This window comes from Cenococcum geophilum, assembly GCF_001692895.1.
Source record: "Cenococcum geophilum 1.58 unplaced genomic scaffold K441scaffold_11, whole genome shotgun sequence".
Classification (NCBI taxonomy): Eukaryota; Fungi; Ascomycota; class Dothideomycetes; order Gloniales; family Gloniaceae; genus Cenococcum; species Cenococcum geophilum.
Window position 1 is genome coordinate 2,772,902 of NW_027137569.1, and position 22,124 is coordinate 2,795,025.

The following is a 22,124-nucleotide window of genomic DNA, read 5'->3' on the forward strand; positions in this document are numbered from 1 at the left end:
AATCTATTTAAAGTATAGTATAGGAGGAGTAGAAGGGCTAAAGTAAAAGAAATATTTTTAAAAAAAAATGGTAGAAAGAGAAGTAGAAAAAGTGCTAAAGTATACCTACCTACTATATAACTGCCTAGGCCAAACTATAGAGGAAGATAGTTTTTAAACGTTATATAAAGCTTATTAAGGTAAAGAGTATAATTAATATATTACTTATAATTAAATATATAAGGCTTAATAGATACCTTTACTACTAAAAAGTACTAGGGTATCTAATTCTGGCCTACCTATACGGCTATAACTAATAACTAATAATATACGTAGTGGTGTTCTGCCCTAGGTATGCCGCTAACTAGATAGAAATATATTATTATACTAGAATATCCTTATATAGAGAGCTCTTAGCTAAGTTAAAGGCTACTAAAGTAGTAGTAGACTAGTTTATATAAATAAACCTTTTATTAAACCTTTTACTAGTTAAGAAGCTAGTGTTATAGCACTATTATAAACCTTAGTTAGGGGCTTGGCTAAGCCTTAGCGCTATATATATAGATATATCCTTTCCTTAACCTTCTTCTAGACCTTGTCTTAGAATTCTCGTTTACTAGCTACTAATAGATTCTATTCTTTTAACTAAGCCTTTATAATTAGCTAGGGTAAGAAAAGGAGGCTAAAAAGTACCTTAAGAGGGGAGGGGTTATCCCTTCGCACGTTAGAGTCTTATACTTAGCGCCAAGCCTAGGAATATTGTGCCTAGCTGTACACACGGGCGCCTAATACGTGCCTCTTATTGGCTAGGCCCTTACTAATACTATAGGACGTAAACCAACGTATAAAGGAATAGAGGAGCTTAATTCTAGGAAGTAAAAGAGTAAAAAAGAAAAAGAAGTAGCTTTATTAGGCCTATAATATTTATAGGGTATAGTAAATTTTAGTAGAATTTAGTAGAATTTAGTAGAATTTAGTAGAATTTAGTAGAAGTTAGAGGTAATACGCCCTAGCGCTATTATATATATTGGCAAAATATTGTCCCCTATTAACGGCCTTAATAGTCAGTAGTTAACGCAATTGGCGCGCGGTTAAGAGCATTTGCCAACTCGACCGACTAGCCTATATTGTGTTTTTTTAACACGCGGCCTACGCGCAACCTACGCGTTTGGTAACTATAATTATATTAAAAGCTATTTACCTTTTTTATACTAATAGTATATTTTAAATAATAAATAAAGGGTACTTTAACGCCATTTATAAGGCTAATAAGGTAAATTATATACACTTCTTTATATAATCTATTATATTATTATACTATAAGTATTTAGCTTTACTAGTATAGCATATATATAGCCAAAAAGTAGCTACTAAGAGTAGCGGATATAGACCTATCTATATCTACTTACCTATCTATTTATATCTACCTACCTATCTATATCTACCTACTTATTTATATCTATATATAGTGTCTAATTTAATTTAGGGGAGAGGTCGGTCCAATTAAAGGCTCTAATTAATTTAATTAACGTTCTTTATAGGCGTTTGCTAGCTATATATTTAAATAGTATTATCTAGGGTGCTTCCCTAGGAGGCCTTAATTTGATTCAATTTGGTAATAGGTTAATATTAAGGCTTTAGTTCGATTCAATCGATCAATTAAATTGTTTATGGTGTTTGCTAGCTGGTTATTTAAACAGTTATCGTCTAGCTTTAGCGACGGTCGTTTAGTTCTAGTGACGGTCGTCTAGTTCTGGCGATAGTTGTCTAGTTCTGGTAATAGTCGTCTAGTTCTAGCAACGGTCCTCTACTAGCTACCGTTTAGGTGCCTCCTTAGGTAGGGAGGATATAAGGAAGGAAGAAAGGGTAAAAAATAAGGTGGCTATATAGGGTAGAGGTATATATAGAGGCTATTAGGAATATAGCGGGGACCTAATAACGGTAAGTTAAACACCTTAATTATAAGGCTTAAAATCTAATGATGTTATATATCGCTAGGTCGCCACATAAAAGTTACTATACGAAAACGTCCTCCCCTTATTGCTAGCGGTGCCAAACAGATTCGAAAGGTTTTTAGCAACGAAGATGAGAAGGAATTGCTAATCTATTAACCTGAATTAGGTTATCTTGTCACCGACTTAGCTACCTCTATCGACTTAGTCATTGACTTAGTCATTAACTCGGTTATCTACCCTGTCTTAACTTAGTGACCTACTCCTTCTTTCTATTGCTACCCCCCTACTCCCTTCTCGTTCTTATTTCCTATACGTTTCTTATATATATATATATATATATAGAGGCTCTTAGAGCCACATTCAATAGATAGAGTTATTATTCCCCCCCTATAATCGGTACACGGACACCTAATCGATATAATTCCTACCTTTACATTCTGGTACAATTATAATATATATAGGGTGGATATTGCGGATTAACGACGCTTATATTTTATAATGTAGAGGACCTATATACGGACCTAGAAGCCTCTATTTTACTTCTTACTATCTTTTTATACCCCTACTAATCGCCGAGTAAGTCGTTAAGACGACTATAAGCAATTTCAAATCGACCTCCGTAACGCCTTATTTGAGCGCTTAATTTAGAAGCAAAAGGCCTATATTAAGGAAGACGCTCCTTAATACTCTATAAATAAGATTATATAGTATCCTATGGAGAAGCGCACGCTAGTAAAGCTTGGGCTAAAGCCTTAATACTATTTAGCGTATATAGTGGCTAGTAAGAAGACTTAAGTAGAATATAAGTGTTGACCTAAAAATAAGGTTATAAAAGAAGGACTTATATAATTATTAATATATAAAGAAAAGTGACTATATATATATAAAGTAGGTAGTAAAAAGGTAGATATAAGTTATAGGCTAATAACAAAGCTAATAACGACAAATTGCCACTAGGTAGGTAGTAGGCGACTATTTAATATACCCCCCTAGCTTTAAGCTTGCTTATAGGTTAAAGCTATATTACTAGTCTTAGCGTAGTATTAAGTTATCGCCTCTTCTCTAAAAGCTCTTTACTAGAAACTGGTTAACAAAGCTAAAGCTCCTTAGTAGTATATAATCTATAAGGGTTCTTACTAAAGGCTAATTAACTAGGCTCTCTCCTAAAGCTATAGTCCTAATATTGTCTATTAAGTTTAAAGGTATAGACCGATTACCCGTCTTAATAATGCATATAATTTCTCCGTTATTTAATAGTTATAGGTAATTTAATTCTCTATCTAATCCGGTTACTATAATAAGGGTCTTTAACCTTATCTCTTTATCTTTCCTGTCTATTAATAGCCGCTAGTATCCGTTCTAAAAGATCTCTATATCGTCCCTTTATATAAGTAGGTACTTATACCTATACTAATACTACTCTGCTTAGCTAAGACCGTTAGTATTACGGACGCTTTAAGTACAATGTTACGACTACTAGGAGAGGAGTCGGAAGAAGCTAGTTAGTTGATTTAGGCACGGTCTAGGATAGAGCCGGTAGAGCTATGTGACGAGGAATGGTAACTAAGGTCACGTAGGGTGATCTGTATAATCTATACGATCTGCAAGATCTGTGACAGAGTAGATAGAGTACACGTATATTACGTACAAGAAGGATTTTATAGGAGTACGGTTGTGTATTTAAGGACCCTTAGTCCCTACCTAGACAGTTCCTTCCTTATAGTAATTCTTAGAATATAATTAGAGTTAATCTGTTGGGCAACCACTCCACCAGTTATTATTATATTATTAACTTTACTTCGTTATCTATATACCTAGCCCATTAATGAGCCCACCGTAGTTCCTGCTATAAGGTTCCGTTATATAATTACTACTAAGGTTACGGTAATAAGTATAGAAAGTTGAACAACATGCCACCAAAAGCACTAGCTATAACGCTATTAACGGCGGCAACTACTTTAAGGTTAGGTAACGACACCAGTATAGCAGATACTAACTTATAGCAACCTATAACGGTTGGACAGCTATAAGAGATAGTTAACTAGTTAATAGCTAATAATGCAGTGTTGGAAGAAAGACTTAATGGGATAGGAGCGGTAAAGATTAAGCTACTATCAATCGAGCGATTCTTAGGAGAAAGATTAAAGCTTAAAGGATTCCTTACACAGATGCACTTTAAGGTTTTATAAGAAGGAGTAAAGTTACTAATACTTATAGATCGAATAGCCTATATAGGACTATTCTTATTAGGAAAAGCACTTAAGTAGTTTAAACTATATCTTATGGAGATATAGGCGAATGGAATGACAACCACTAACTAAGACGTGCGATTTATATTCTTAAGTTAGGAAGGATTCGCAGAGTAACTTACGCAGATATTTAGAGACCTGGAAGAAATAACTATAGCGGAAAGAAAACTCTAGAACCTTATATAACGAACTTTAGTAATTAAGTACACGATATAGTTCTAGACACTAGTAATATAAGTAGAGTGAAATAATAGGGCGCTTATAGTATAGTATAAATAAGGACTTAAGGCTAAAGTTTAGGACGCGATTATCCTAATGGAAGATGCGGACACCCTAAGGGAACTAATAGATTAGGTGATTAAGATTAATAATTAAATCTACTAAAGGGAATAGGCTAAGAGAGGCTAGGATAGAGTTCTATAGTTATATAAGGCGCAGAGTACGCAATAACAAAAGCTAAGTTAGAAACTATAGTATGGCGTAGAGCTAATGGACCTAAGCGGTACTAAAGAAACTAAGAAATGGAATAAGCAACTATGGAAACCTAGAGGATAAGGATTAAGTGATTAAAGGTCTAAAAAGTAGAGGCTAAACTAGGGATCTTAATAGCAGAAGACATTTAGGCGGACTCTATAGTAAGAAAAATGGTTTAAAGAAGAAGCTTGTATAAATTATAGAAAATAGGGTTATTACATTAGAGACTATAGAAGTAGGCAGAGTTACTACGCAGTAAAGGGTATAAGACTAGCAGATGACATATACGTATAGAGGGACAATAATATACTATAAGGAACAAAAGAATATTTAATTAAAAGTTTTGCGTTTTGCTATAATAACGTATACCAAATTTATAAGGACGCTAAGTATGGTGTAAGCTATTGGTTATAGGAGCTAGCACCTATAGGATATAGAGGAACTAATAAACCAGTTCGCAGATCGGACATTAAGAATAATAATTTTGATATAGGTGAAACATTCCGTAATAATAAGGCAACAAAAGTAGCTTACTGGGAGTAAGTAGACCTTAGAGATGTTATAAAAGAGGTAGAGGATAATTCCACTATAAAATAGGGAATATTAGTAGGGATTAAGACCCCACTAGATACGATGTCTATTACTTTACAAGACGCAAGAGAAGTAGGATAGTAAACCACTTTAGCACTTGATAAAGGCAAAAGGCTAAAGGCTTAAGATTCTTATAACGAGATATAAGACGACCAAGATTCTTAAGATGAGATAAGGTAAGCTTAAGGACCTATAATAGACGATAACCGATAGAGCAGAGTAATAGCTTAGTTTAGTAATATATAAATAAGCTTAGGACAAAGTTTCCTAAGGGTATAAGATTCTTAAGACGAGATAAGTGAGATTTAAGACTCTTAAGACGAGATGAGAATACTAAGTAAGCCTAGTTGTACTAAGGCTGGAGTAAAGCTTAGGATAGAAGTAAGCTTAGGATTAAGGATCTAAAGGGGTTAAGAATTTAGAGTATAAATTAGGACACCTGTAAACAAGAGGTAAGGAGCTTCTTTATAGATTAGAGCATCTATAGTATAAACAGTAATTAGACTGGGAGACAAATATATAGACCTAGAAGATTTACTAGTAGAATATATTGTTCAGACTAAAGATTGAAAAGTTAATACTAAGATTAAGAAGTATGAAGACTTTAAGGATTAGAGCGTAAGGTGTAAACTAAAAGAAACTATAGAAGAGTTTAGGTAAAGAATTATTGCATAGCAAGAATAGAAACTAGATAAGAGATCTAGCACATTGGGACGTATAAAGGATAGAGCACTAGTATAAAGAATTACTAATAGGCCTAGGGCAGGCATACTAAGAGCTAAGTAGCTTACTAAACTAGAAGATAAAGAGGACCTAGGGATTCTAACTAGGTTTAAAGAACGACATATAAAGGGCTGTCACGATACAGTAATAAAAAGATACTTCTTTATAGATAAGCCGTATATACTCCAGTAGCTGTACTAAAGGTAGTATAGGCAAAGGCACAATAATAAGTGGGAAGATTTCTATATGTGGTTAGATGAAAAAGTTATCTAGGACTACCTAATTATAGAAAAGGCCATAACGCATATTAAAGGAGCCTTAATTATAATATTAAAGGATTTAGAGGAACGGTTAGAGGACTAGAGAAGTAAGAGACGCATTTTAGTACCTATGAATAAAGTTATAACGTTCAGATCAACACAATAAAGGTTTAAACTTAAAGATAAAGATAAGTTAAGAGTTAACCTAAAGTACCTAGTATACTATACGATATTATGGATCGCGTGCGTAGATAATATATATGAGATATATAAGAATCCGAAAGAAAAGAATCGGAAATACCTTATAAGAATATACTAGATAATAGATAAGTAATAGTATAGGAATGCCAAATATATGTATAGATGGCATCCAGCAGAGGTTTAAGAGGAAGGAAGTTTAGTACTTTAACTAGGAAAATTCCTTATAGAAGAATATTTAGATAGACGATAGTGGTAGGAATGCCTAAAGAATACGTGTCTATAGTATATTAAAGACAAAAAGCGAACTAGGTATTGGCTGAAGAGTAAGCTAAGTGTATAAGGATTAAGCAGCCAATAGTTAGAAAAAGTAGAGGCCTATAGGACTAGAGGGAGCTAGTAGTAGAACCTTAGACCCTTAAAGGAATTTAAGGATAACACCTAAATATATAAGTTAAATGGTAAAATTAGCAGTTTAAAGCGCTAATAGATAGTGGAGTAATAAGGAACTATATTTTACTAGCAGTAGTTAAGAAAATGGGACCACCTTATAGATAAAAGGAGGAACCTTACCTATTAGTTACGATTTTAGGAGATCTAATAGCCTATAGAGGAGGTATTATTGATCTTAAAATAGGACCTATTCAGCTAACTATTAAAGGAAGACGAATTAAGATGTCTTTTAATATCCTACCATTGGGACGGGACAAGGCAGTATTAGGCATGCCTTAGTTATAGGAATATAATCTAAAGATCGATTAGATTACAGGTTAAGTCAATATTAGAGATACTTAACGCCGCAAAATACGATAATAAGCTAAGATGGTATGGTACTAAGTCGGAGCGATATATAAAGAAACTGAGCGAGGCTTAAGTTATATACTAAAGAAATACTATAAGTACGGTAAGAAACTATGGTCAGCAGAAAGTAAAAAGCTATTAGAGTATATAGTATGGGACTATAAGATAGAGTTAGAACTAGAAATAAGTCTAAAGTTCTTTCTAATCTATAAGCTTACCGAAGAGGAAGGTAGAGTATTAAAAGAGTTTATCTAGAAAAACCTATAAAAGGGATACATTAGACCATTATAGTTATTAGTAGGATATCCAGTACTATTTATACTAAAGAAGAATGGCAAACTAAGGCTGTATATTAACTATAGGTAGTTAAACAGCATTACTAGAAAGGATAGGTATCCTTTACCCTTAATTAGTAAAATCTAAGATAGGATAGGTAACGCGCAAATCTTTATAAAGATAGATCTAAGATAGGCGTACCATTAGATTAGAATTAAGGAAGGCAACAAATAAAAGGCAGCCTTTAGGTTAAAGGAAGGACTATATAAACTATTAGTTATACAATTTGGACTTATAAACGCACTAGCAACGTTCTAAAAGCGTATTAACAATGTGTTAGGAGAACACTTAGATAAATTTGTTATAGTATACCTTAACGATATTATTATCTACTTAATAAGTAAGGAGGAATACGGAGAATACGTTAAATGGGTTTTAAAGAGACTATAAGAGGAACAGATACTAGTAGTAATTAAGAAATACGAGTTCTTTACTAGGAAAATAGATTTTGTTAGATTTATTATTAAACTAGGCCAACTTAGTATAGATCCGAAGAAGATTAAGGCTATAGTGAATTAGTAAAAACTAGAGAACGTCACGTAATTAAGATTATTTTTAGGGTTTTGCAATTACTGCAGAAGGTTTATAGCACAATGGTTAAAGGATATTAAGCCGTTTATACGATTAATAAAGAAAGAAGAACTATGGGCATAGGGAAAGGAATAAAGAGAACTCTTTAAGAAAGTTAAAGAGTTGTTTACCTAGGAGCCAGTTCTTAAGATCTATTAACTAGAACTAGAGACGGTTATAAAAACAAATATATTAGACTATATATTAGGAGTATGCTTTATATAAAAGCATCTAGATAGATAGCATCCAGTAGCATACTATAGTAGGAAGATAACACTACTAGAGTTAAACTATAACATCTACAACAAGGAGTTATTAGGTATAGTTACAGCGTTAAAGGAATAGAGAGCATTTTTATAAGGTATAGAGAAACTATTTATAGTTAAAACGGATTATAAGAACCTAATAGGATTCCTAATAATAAAGGAACTTAACCAAAAACAGGTTAGATGGGCAGAGATACTTATAGAATACTATTTTAAGATTTAGTATACTAAGGGTACAGATAACACATAGGTAGACGCTCTAAGCCGCAAAGCTAAACTATAGAACGATAAAAAGCTATTAGGGGCTTTACTACGGAAAGACACAGACAGGTTGATTAGGTATAATTATCTAAAAATTATAATAACTTAGGAAGAACTAGAAAGAGTTTACAAGATACCAGAAAGCTTTTAGGTATAGAGAATTCTAGAAGCATAGCTAGAAGATCTATAGATGGATATATACGGAAATTAAGAAGCGAAGTATATCCTAAGAAGTATAGTAGAGTAGTTTGTGGAGGACTTCTATAAGGGACTAACTTAAGGACATAATAGAGCTATAGGCTTAGTGTTAAGACTCTAAGAGGAGTATATTATTAACGGAATCTAAAGGATAGCTAGAAAAGTTATAAAGAAGTATCTAGATTGCTAAAGGAATAAACTAATAAGGTATAAGCCATATGGAGGGCTATAACCTATTAAAACACTAGAGAGACCATGGGAGGTTATATTATAGGACTTTATTATTAAGTTGCTAAAGTTAAAAGATCCTATTACCGGACAAGATTATAACGCGATCTTAGTAATAGTAAATAAGCTTACGAAGTGGGGATACTTTATAGCATATACAGAAGAAATCTTAGCGGAAGATGTTGCTAGAATCTACGTTAAAGAAGTATTCGTAAGATATAGAGTACTAAGTAAGATTATATTAGATAGAGATCTAAGATTTATAGTAGTATTCTAAGAGGTATTCTTAGCGGAGTAAGGAGTTAGAGTAGTAACTTTTACTATATATTATCTATAGATAGACGGTTAAACGGAAAGATTAAATTAGACGCTAGAACAGTATCTAAGGCATTATGTTAATTATATATAGAATAATTGGGTATTATTATTACTAGTTATATAGTTTGTATATAATATAACACCTTAAGAAGGAATAGGCATATTACTATTTAAGGCAAATTATGGATATAAGCTAAGGATATTATTATTACTAAGGCAAGTAAAGAAAACAAGTAGTATAGCTAAAAAAAAAAATAAAGACGCTAATGAATCTTTATATAGACCTTATGGAATTAGTAAAGAAAGTATAAGAGAGAATAAAAAGGTACTATAACGCTAAGAGATCTAAGGGACCAGATCTTAAGGAGGGAGATAAAGTATAGCTACTATACAAAAATTTCAAGAGTCGACAACTAAGTAAGAAGTTAGACTACGTTAGACTAGGACCTTTTAAAATTATATAGAGGATTTTACTAGTTACGTTTAAGTTAAACCTATTAGCTAGGATAAAGATCTACCCTATATAGTATATCGTAATGCTAGAGCTAGTATACGGAAATATTGAGCTACCGGTTTATAAAGTAGATATATATAGAGGACAAAAAGAGGATAAATGGTAAGTTTTAAAGATCGTTAGTTATAAGGATATTAACAATAAAATATAGTATAAGGTTAAGTAGATAGGCTATAATAAGACTACCTAGGAGCTACTAGAGAATTTAAAGAATACTATAGGAAAGGTATAGGAGTATTAGAAGAGATTAGGTTAGGCAGTATTAATAAAGAAGGATCGCTAAAGAATAAGTTACCTAAGGGGGACCTAAGAAGAGCAGTTGCCGAACTACTTAGATCTATTTCCTTTTCTGTTAGAGGAGAATCCGTTCTTTTATTGCTAAGTTCCTATAAACCTTATTTTATAAGTTTTTACTCCTTAGAACGCACCTTTTTATAAACCTTTTTAAGACGGATTAACCGAGCGGACGCCGCTAGATGAGACTTAAGGGCCCGTTGCTAAGCATTAGCAGCCTCCTGTTTAGCGTCCTAGGAATGGCGCAGTTCCGCCAAAGTAATAGATAGTTTATTATCTAGCTATATAGCAGCAGATTAAATATAAGACCCTAAGATAAATTAATTAGGGAACTAGACGACTATTAAGAGTAATAGGTTATGTATATTTAGTATTAGAAATGGAGCGAACGTTACAGGACAAATAAATATTTGCTTTAGTGCACTCTAAGTAAAAGGACGGTTGTCGCGAAGATAGGTTCGCCAACGCAATATAACCTAACCCCTCTTTTAAACAACGAGAATATAGAGACGGCATAATCTCACTAAGAGATAGTATTATAGCAACAGTGCGAGCACGGCGAGCAGTTGAGGAAGAAGAAATTGCTTTAGGTATAATGAGTAATAATATTAACCAAATTAATTAGACGGATATTATACCTCTAGTAAACAACTTAGAGATATTTTAAATCTTTAAGGACGAAGATAAAGAGGAGGGAGATAGTGTTACGGACGCTTTAAGTACAATATTACAACTACTAGGAGAGGAGTTGGAAGAAGCTAGTTGGTTAATTTAGGCACGGTCTAGGATAGAGCCGGTAGAGCTATGTGATAAGAAATAGTAACTAAGGTTACGTAGGGTGATCTATATAATCTGTATAATCTGCGAGATCTATAATAGAGTAGATAAAGTATACGTATATTACGTACAAGAAGGATTTTATAGGAGTACGGTTATATATTTAAGGACCCTTAGTCCCTACCTAGACAGTTCCTTCCTTATAGTAATTCTCAGAATATAATTAGAGTTAATCTGTTAGGCAACCACTCCACCAGTTATTATTATATTGTTAACTTTACTTCGTTATTTACATACCTAGCCTATTAATGAGCCTACTGTAGTTCCTGCTACAAGGTTCTGTTATAGTTAGTCGTTAACATTTTATAAAGAGGTTAATTCTAATCCTATTATAGAATCGCTACCCTAGTCCTCTCGTGCCCTAACTCGTCTTAACCTATTATCTATCTCTACCTTATATTTTCCTAGGCGTTAGCGTTATAGAGGTGTTTTTAGGTATTTAAGGACGCTATATTATAGGCCCTATTTTAGAGCTAGAGCTATTAAATACTTATAGGGATACGTAGTAACTATATCTTCTAGTTCTATATAGCAGGTAACATTAGTATCCCTTAAGGTAGCTCTCTTCTATTAGTCCTAGCCTTATACTAAGTAATATTTTACAAGCTTTATTAGGGTAGTAGGGTCTAAAATAAACTTCTAAAAGTCTTTAACTCTGCTAGGAAAGCCTTCGGCTACAGTATACTTTAAATAGTCTTTAACTTAAGCAAGCGCTAAGATAGGTTTAATTAGGTTACTAAGCCATTTCCATAAAGAGTTTTATTAAAGTGCTATATTATTATTAATGCCGGCCTAGAGGTTATTTACCTACGTTTTAACATTATTAACCTGCCTTATAAGACGTTCTTCTAACAACTTTATTTACGTCTTAACCTTTACAACTTATATCTTAACCTTATTAACTTATATCTTAGCCTTATTAACTTATATCTTAACCTTATCAACTTATATCTTAACCTTATTAACTTATATCTTAACCTTATTAACTTATATCTTAACCTTATTAACTTATATCTTAACCTTATCTACTTTAGCATTGACTTAATCAACACCCCTTTTAACTTCCGCTACTTTTATGGCCTAAGGAGCATTATTATCGTATAGGAAAGCCGTCGAGTTGCTTAGCATGCCTATGGCGCCATCTAGGTAAGGATTTAAATCTATAGAGAGGTCTAACGGTTAAATAGGTAGGGTAAGGTTAACTAAGGTTGTAGTATATTTATATATCTTCTAACGTAGGTTCTTTAGTGCGGTATAGGACGGCTTAAATGGGACAGCTAATAGAGCCATTGTATTAGTAATACTTGCTACTTTTTCTGTTGCGTATACCTAACGACTGCGTAATAAATATTCGTGTATTTTGATGAGAATGATAATAGAGTCTTACGGGGTAGACAGTTGTCTAAAAGTTAGATTTAACTTGATTACGTGCACCTAAACGAACTAATGGCAGAAGCTTGCTCAGAGGTTAAGACACGTAGGTTCCTTAAGTGGTCCGGAATGATTCTTTTTTTGACTTAATTCGATCGATTGACTAACCGAATCGTTCCTTGTTCGCTAGCTGTGCGCTCAAATGATTAACGTCTGGTGTACCTCCCTAGGAGGCCTTGATTTGATTTGATTTGACTTGGCAATAGGCCGATATCAAGTCTCTGGTTTAATTCAATCGATCGATTAAACGAATCGATCTGGTGTTCGTTTCCTCAATTAAATGTTATTTAGTAACTGTCCATCTAGTATCCAGCTAAGCCGTAGTAGTGTCTAGATCCTACTATACTATTCAGCAATCGTTTATCTGTTTCGATCCTCCTATACTGTTTAGTAATCGTCCATCTAGTACCTACCTTATATCTGGCACCTAGGCCCTGGCTTATATCTGGCTCCTTGCCTCGTGTCTGGCTCGTCCCTAGCTCGTGTCTAACCTCTATAAGCTTGTGGTACTGTGGGAATCGTCTGTTGTAACACTAGTTGAAAGAAGTCGTTTGCTATCGATTTGGAAGTAATTATGAGTACAAGAGCAGTACCCGGACACGAGCCTGTAGGAACAGCTGATTAAAAAAATAATTGGTGTATAGAAAACAACCCCGGGCTTATAACTGTCGACCTGAAAATGAGGTCATAAAAGAAGGACTCGTGTGATTATTGATCTACGAAGAAAAGTGACTATATACACATGAGGTAGGTCGCAAAAAGGTAGACATGAGTCACAGGCTGACGACAAAGCTGACGACGACAAATTGCCACCAGGTAGGCAGTAGGCGACCGTTCGACAATAAGGGACGTCGGAAGGCACTTTTAAAGATATCACTAAATACTACAAAGAAACCTCGCGATAGTAAGAATTGGTAGAGGCGTAAGTAGACTTGCTAATAAACAAATAACTCAAACCATAGGTCTTGGGTTTGGTTAATTGGATATTTTAAAGCTTTAAGCTTGTTTATTTCGTTTGGTTAATCAAACTAGCAAACAGTTTAGTTAGGTTTAGCTGTTTAGGTAGATTTATATACATTTTTACGCAATAGTAGGAGGATCTAGGAGCTCTACGCTACAATTTGGTGATAGGCGTTTGGTGTTATACTAGGCTTAAAAGTCAGGGAACACGATTAGTTACCCCTGGTATTAACAATAGTAAAGTCTAATTCTATTAATCTAAAGCGGTAAATCTATTAATATTAGTTACTATACTAGCGTCCAAACATCGTATAAGGGTAGCTTACTATAGTATAGACTAAACCTTATCGTCGCTCTAGCGGTTCTGTTAGACGAACAAGTCACTTATAAGAACTCTGTCAATTAAAGCTGGCTCTAGAAGCTCTCTATATACATAAGGTCGGGGTAAAGGACTGATGATAACGCTGACGACGATTCTAGAGCTATTACTTAATGGCTATTAGGTTGATATTGCCACCTAGTTAATAATAGGTAATAGAAACAGGGTATAAGTTATAAGGTGGTACCTAATAGTAACCTTAACGTTTAACAGGTTCCTAGAAAAGGTTATATAACTCTAATTTTAACACAGAGTTTTCCTATATAAAAGATGCCTAAAAAATCAATTGCCCACTATAACGGTAGTAATATTAATCCGGCTATATAGCTAATCCTCCCTATATATTATTATATGTATATAAAATAGCTTCTAAAGTAGGAAATAGCGCTTCTTAATAGCACTAAAGTTGGAAGCTGAAATTAAAAATTTAGGTAGGACTTGTTGCTCTATTTTAAAGTTAGTAAACCAAATTAAATAGCGCGATCTCTGGTTAAGTCCAAACTAGTATATAATTTCCTTATTAGGAAAGATTATTTTCTGCGTTTAATAAAGCTGTTACGGTTCTAGCTTTGTGTATACTGCAAGGCTATAATAATATTAGGTCGCATTTATAAGCAATAAGGCTTAAGTATATTACTAAGCTTACTAAACGATTGTTCGCAGTCGCAGCTTAATAGTAGTATACTTAGTATATTAAGCGCTATTTAACTAAGGTTAGGAAATTCTATTACCATTATCCTCTAATATAAGAATAGATCGCGAGCTAGTAGGTAATCTTCTACTAGTAGATTAAGTTTCTTCTACTACTTATACTTATCTTCTTAATTATCTAAGGAAGGTGCTATAATAAAGGCAGTGTCTATAAAGCTTCTAATATAGTTATTAATATTAAATTATAGGGGCTAATTCTTCTTAGAGGCTTATCCTACTAACTATAGCTTTTTTCCTTTATACTTAAGCTAGAGCTCCTAAAAGGAAGCATTACTGCTAGTTATCTAATTAGGCCTCTCTTTTTAGTTATTTTAGCAGAATCGCTTAAGGTTAGGGTATAATAGATAAGCTGCATAGTAAATAGGCGTCTAATTAAGCGCTATATAGTATTTTTAAAGCTTCGCCTACCTGCAATTAACGTTAATTTTATAGTAATCCTCAATCGCATCCTAATTAGGATAATCCTCTATTATTACCTTAGTTAATTAAGCTTTAACTTCTTTATAGTGTCTTATTAGAAACTCTATATAAGGGATAACTTCTTATATCGCGCTACTGCACCTAGCTTTACCTCTTTCTTTAAGCTTAAGTATAGCTTGCTAAAGCGGCTTAAGAAGCTAAATATATTACTTAATAATGTCCTAATTATAGGAAGTAAGGCAATTACTTTATACGTAAAGAGGACGATTAAGAGGCTTCTAATACGGATTTAAATTCTTTCTATGTTATTAACTAGACTTAATCGTTATAAGCTTCCTATTCCACTTATTAATATTATACTATATTATTAAGGAAATAGGGCCTTAAAGCTTAATAGCCCGTTTAAATATTATTAAATAACCATTCTACCTAGTCTTAACAGGCTTAATAAGCTTAAGGACTTTAAAATCGGCACGCAGTAGTATAGCGTTTTTCTTTTACTAAAAGGTATAGAACTGCTTATACTTTTATAGTAAATAAATTAAGTAGATAAAATTAATAAGAGTTCTAAGCGGGCCTTCCTTTTGCTACTCCTTTAGGAACTGCTGCTCTTTCTATAAAAGTCTTAGTTTTAATTAAATTAATAGTAGGAGAATGCCTACCTACTATTAAGTTCTTATTACTATTCTTAAACGTATCTTTATTAGTTCTAAATAGACTTAATTAAGCCACTAAATTAAATATATAGGTAGTATACCATACTTAACGTTACTCTTTATTAAATCTAAGCTCTGCTATAAGGAAGTTAATGCAGATATTATTATTATAGGCATTATGTAAGAGGCCAGCCTAACTAGAACGTATGATTATCTAATTAATAGTGTCTCCGGTAAGTAGAAGGTAAGTTAAAGGTAAATAGAAGGTAAGTTAAAGGTAGAATAAGTTTCACGTATTAAAGGACAAATGCTTCTAACCACTTCTATTTAGAGACTAATCGCTAATTCTTCTCTAGAGGGGAACTAGCTTCCTATATGTTTCTTCCAAGACGCTAGTAAAACCTTTCGCCCCTAACCTGTCTGACTGTGTCTTCTGGAACATAGATGGGACATAGATAAAACCTCCTACCGTCTTATTAGATATATACCTCTTAAGGGATTCCGTTACACATTATTTATAACAAATTAGCCAATTCGACTACCTAGATTATACTTAGTAATAATATTGCCAATAATGTTATAGTAGTTATAGCCGCTATATAGGCTAAGCTGCTCTAGTAGAGTAAGCATAAAGTCTTAAATCTAGCTTTAATTATCTAAATAGTAAACATAGACGTTAGTAAGAGCCTTTTTCTTATCGCGCGTTGTCTAGCTATTAAATAATATATAAAATCTTATTATTAATTACGCCAGTTCTTCTATTACTATACTTTTATTACTATTATATTTAGTAAGAACTTAATTATAAATTGCCTTATAGTTTTAGTATAGATTAAGCTCGGCGTCCTTATTTACGGCCGTAATTAGGGCACAAAATTTAGGTCGCTTAACTTCTTATAAAGGGTGGTTTCCGGTGGTGATCTATAGTATAACTGCTTATTTAAAGATATTAGAGTTATAGGACTTAATAAGCTTATTAGCAACTACTTATAATATATAGTGGGTTTAAATCTACTCTAAAATAGTTAAGGCCTTCCGCTTTTAAGACATTGTATAATTAATAGGACTATAAGAATTAACCTAGTGGCCATCTATATCCTTAGCAAGGTATCCTACCGTAGAAGTAGTAGCTCTACTAGTCTTATATAATGTCACCTTAATCTTATATAGACGGCAGTATTTGTATAAGAAAACGGTTGTTTTCTTACTAAATCTTTACTAGAGCCGCCAGCTATAGTCCTATATAAAGCTTAGAGTTTTAAAGAGGTTTTAATAAGGCCGTTAATATCTCTCTATATAGTCCTAATTAAGGCCTTTATATTTGTCCTAGGGGGAGGTTAATTCTAATAAGGTATTAGAACCTTTGTAGGCTTCGCTAGGCGCAATTATAGGCGTGTTCTCTGCTAAATTAATAAGGCCAGCTTTGGTAAGATGGGAAGATATAATATAGGCAGTATAGCGATAGGAATTAGTGGGTAAAAGAGAAGTCTTTAGAGTGTTAAGTCGGAAAGACGCGTTTGGATGTTTATTTTCGGCGCGTATATTATATTACGATCGTGGTATATTATAGAACTACCCAAAACTTAACCACTAAGAACCCCCCCTTGACCAGAAATAATACCTATATCTTATATATTAAATAAGCAAACCAACTCAATTAAACGAGATAATATAGGGCTTAATTAACTGCTAAAATCAGGCCTCTAGGCTTGGTTGGTTGTTTCATTACAAAGTAAACAAGTAAGCAAACTAGCAAACGGGGTTTGTTTATTAGCAAGTCTAGGCGTAAGTATGCTCTAAGGACTCTATTCGGCTGTAGCGTTTGCGAAATACCGTTCTGTAGAAACGACGACTGCTGGCTACCATATATTGAGCGACTCAGCTCTAAAGATTAAGCCTATATATCAATTTGCATAAGATTTGAGCAATATTACCAGCCCTGAATTCCTGAGTACGAGTTGTTAATTCTATCGATTTGATTGGCTGCCTCTTATCGATAACCGTAGGGCGAATTTCATCGTGCTAAGGGATAGCGTCTTAAGGAGACGACTACTTGTGCTTAATAGTTACTAATTAGAAGAGAGGTTATATAGGCTATATAACAGTAGAAGAAAATGTTTTACCCGGCTCTAGATAGCAGCACGGTTTCCCTTTTATGTATATATATACATCTATATAGACCCATTGCATGGACCCTAAGGGGAACCGCAACAGCGTAATTGAATATCTTGTCTTATAGCTTTAAATAATTAAAAATATTATAATGTTGCTGCTACAGCCTGTTGCACGACCAGCTTCACCCCCCCCATTTGGCGAGCGCTGCGATATTTCAAATTCGCTACGCGCATCCAAGTTCGCCTGGTTGCCACCAGCTGTACGTAGTAATTGTAGCGAAGCTATATGCTTGGCTGCAAGAACTTTGTTTCTGGAGGCCTTCCTCCACAGTGCCGTGATCTTTGTCAAATGTCGTAAGGTTTCTACCCGTACGATACTGCCAAATTTCATCGACCTCTCTGCAGAGACAGCGTTGTATTCGCGTTTTGGCGGCCACAACGGGAGGCATAGTTAAGGGGGAGAAGAGGAAGCGTGCGTCTTCAATTCGATTCTCCTGGCCAACCAAGGCGATTCTCCATGGCAACCAAAAAGGTCCTTGCGTGTAGCCACAGCCGTTCGCTACAATTACTCGTGAGATTGGATGCGCATACCGAATTTAAAATTTTGGAGCACTCGCTAAACGGGGGGTGAAGCTGGTCGTGCAATAGGCTGTACCTATAATATAGTAATAAGTATATTTATAAAAGCTAAAAATCCATTACTAATAGATCTAGCTCTTGCGATTATTTTAAGCCTATATGCAGCCCTAGACCTTATATGGGTGGCTTTATTAATTTTGTTAAAGATTATATATATCCCTATATAAATGCAAGACTTAATGCAAGACTTGAGCTTAGCTATAACGTTGCAACAGGCGCATATATAAGGCTTAAAAGTTTATTAATTATAAAGCTGCTTCTACGGATTAATTTAACGGTATTTCTAAAATAATAGCTGTTATAGGGGTGTAGATTAATTTCGGTAAAAAAGGTAACTGCTCTATATAACGTATGTGATGGGGTTATAAAGGTGACCCTAGTTATAAAGGTTTTGAATATCAAAATACTCGAAAATATAAATTTAGTCGCAAATAACCAGTAAACCCCATTTAAAATTACTGCATCATTATTAAGGAGTATTGAAGCCATAAATATATATAATAGAGTCTATATAAAGTTAATTTTTGGTATTTTAAAGTTTAACTAACGACTGAGTTTAGCTCTAGATATTGCTAATTAACTTAGGCTCCTTATCTAAGGACTCTTTGTCGCTTAAATTACTTATATTATTATCCTCCTGCCCTTCCTACAAGTCCTTTGGTAAAGCAGCTTCTTCTATAGCCTTCTTAGCGGTCTTTTAAAGTTGCTTAATAAGAACTATAGCCGTAGCGGCAGTAGTAAAGAACTCTTCTACCCGCTTCTAGAGCTTATCTATAGTTAATTGTTTTAACGTTGTATAATAGGCTGCTATACTAGCCGCTAATTAAGCTTCTTTAGTATACTTTCTGCGAGCTATATTAGCGGCAGTAAGGGAGTCCTTTTGCGCCTTCTTAGCTACCTTTCCTGCCTCTACTGCTTCTCTATAGTGAACCTTAGCCAGCTCCTTTATATTAGCAACCCTTTTCTAGGCTGCCTTTCTAACCTTAACTTGCTCCTTAGTAAGCTCTACTACTACTTAACGATCCTTCTTAAGCTATTTCCTAGTAAGTGTAGCTTACTCTTTAGCCTTTTAAGTGGCCTCTTTAGTGGTAGTAAGCTTCCTTATTGCTTCTAAAGTAAGAACTAATTTAGTAGAGAGTATATTCTGTTTACACTTCTTCTTAGCCTTCCTTTCCTTAGTATATTGCCGAAGATTATTATTTTTAACTTATATAAGCCTAAGGCCCCCTCCTAAGGATTATAAGTGTTGCATTAACTTTAAGATAACTACCTCTGTTGTCTTTAGTGTAGTTTCTAGATAAAGGATTATATACGTATACTAAGCTCAAGCGTACTCGCTATCTAGTAGGGGAGGATATATAGGGGAGGATAAGATCGTTACCTCTACGTAATAAGGTGGAGGCGTAGATAGCTTAATAGATGTAGGCTATTTAGAGTAGCGCGCGAGGGCTTAATTTAGGTTAAAGGGAAGGAGGCCTATGGCCTTAAAGGCGCTCCTAATTAACTCTCTAGTATATACCTGCGGCCGAATCTTACCTAGTATCCGTAGAAAATAGTCTCTATTAATACTAGTAATACCGCGCGCTATATATTTATTAACTTTTAATAAATAGAGTTCCTTAAGAACTAAAAAGATAACCAGATCTAAGGGTTGAAGAAGGTGTGTTAAATACGGCGGTAGGCAAATTGGTATAATCTTCTTTAACTAGTAGAACTTAATAAACTTAATATTAATGTGGCTACTATAGCCGTTGTATTTTCCGTCTTCTATTGTCCTCTTCTATACCTTAGTTTATTAGGTATAGCGCTTAAAGTACTCTAGCCACCATACCCTAAGCTCTTAATTCGACCATCTATTTTCGCTTATTATAATTATATACTCGCCTATAGCTTCTTCTGCTTCTTACTATAGCGATTCTATATATTAGCGTCCTTTAAAAATAATAAATGGTGGAATTATCCCCCCTTATATACTAATTGAATTAATTTATAAAACCTACTCCTAAAAGCCGTTAATTGTTTTAAAGTTAATAACATTACCTCTTAATACGACTACTTTAGCGCTATATGCGAAGCCTATAGCATAGCCAGTCTTATCTATATTCTATATATTGGCGTTATTAATATTATACTAAGTCTTTGCATTTAAGTAGTCGGTAAAAAACCTCTTAATTAAAGCAGGATTATTACTAGTAATAGCGCGCTCTAAGCTAATTAATTATATATAGTAAGTACGGAGCTCCTCCTACTGTTTTAGAAAGCCGTATATCCATTTTATACTGAGTGGTGTAACTTAGGTATAAGGGAGGTTGGGGTTTTCGCGTTAGAGAATAAGTATCGCGATTATTTAAACTGTGTAGTATTAATATGGAAACCCAGCTTTAGTAAGATAAATATAATGTTAAATAACTACTGCCTCTCTAGCTGGAGTAATACGATACTGATTAATGTGGGCAACTTAAGAAGACTGTAATTTGCCTCGGAGCCTGTGGCGGAAAGTAACTGGGTTAACCTCATGGGCCTTTGTATAAGCTTTGGCGCTTTTATAGAGACTTATTGTTCGCCAGGCTGTTAAAGCTGCTTGTAAACGATCTTCTGCATCAAGAGCACGCGGCTAGCGAGGTATGGTAATATAGAGTTTTGTATAGGGAGGTAAGGAGAAAAGTCAATGTGTTGATGTTTAAAGCGGTAGTATATTTTAGGCAATATGCTAGCCTAAAAAGGAAGGCGGTAGTGTAAAACCTTCATAACTAGGGTCACCTTTATAACCCTATCACATACGTTATAAATAAAGTCGGATCGCTTAATAAAGTCTGGAAAAGTCTCTCAGACCATAGAATCAACTTTTTGACTAAAAAGGTTAGCGATATCCGCTTGCGGATATACGTATGTCCGCTAATAGATTCTATGGTCTGGGCTTGCTGAGGTAACACAAGACTGTAAAATTGAAAAAACGTGTTAAAAAGTGGCTCGTTAAGCAGGGTGGCTCGCTTCCTGGTCAGCTAACGTTAAAACTAGTCTATTGCGGCACGGGTGGGTGTCTATAGTTAATGGCAAGATGTTGGAGGCCGCAAAACTCCGGGTTCTTCCCATACTGTAGAGTGCAGGAGAACACGCTGTACTAAGGCTTAAGTAGCTTAAAAGTATGCCTCCTCAGCTTCCACATTCGGGTTGCACTAGATAACATTGGCCCGCATCGAATGGACGGTGTTACTTGGTGTAACGTAGGTAACGGGGTTTTGACCGCACCCTAGTTTTGACCGCGCTAGCGTACCGCCTACTATTTTAAGTAAAGTTTTGTTGTTCTGCCAAAAATAAAGCAACACATACATTTAAAAGGCGGTGTGTCGTGCTAAGGCTTACATAGGCGTGATAGATATAACCTAGGTAAAGTTTTGATGTTCAAAACGGTCATAACTAGGGTGCGGTCAAAACCCCGTTACCTACGTTATGAGAAGCAGAAGAATTAAGGCCCTGTCTGTGTTCAAACAAATTCTCAGCCTGCCTGCGACGCACACCGTCAAGAAAGAACGACGTCGCGAGCATTCGCTTTAGCACATCTTTAAGCTTGCCATTCCTAATTCTCAGTCGGCCATCCGTGCGTTCGCATTACCCACCGGAGGGGGGCTGGCTGGGCGGAGTGTTGAGTTTCAGAAGTTGAGGCGCGTCACCCCATGCATGCACGACGAGGATGGGAGCAGGATCTTGAGGATCTGCGCCACCCGAAGCTCGGCGAAATAGACAGATAGTGCTCTAGTGAGC

The 22,124-nt window shown here is 34.6% G+C and overlaps 1 protein-coding gene across 1 annotated transcript; it reads right to left on the reverse strand.

Annotated features, from left to right (window-relative positions):
• Nucleotides 1-19,812: 19,812 nt before the first annotated feature.
• On the reverse strand, nucleotides 19,813-20,064 carry K441DRAFT_549663 (uncharacterized protein; the record flags this gene model as incomplete). Its single annotated transcript, XM_067643020.1, has 1 exon — nucleotides 19,813-20,064. A coding segment is annotated over one exon (252 nt), but the record flags the coding sequence as incomplete, so codon positions are not given.
• Between the last annotated feature and the right edge of the window lie 2,060 nt (nucleotides 20,065-22,124).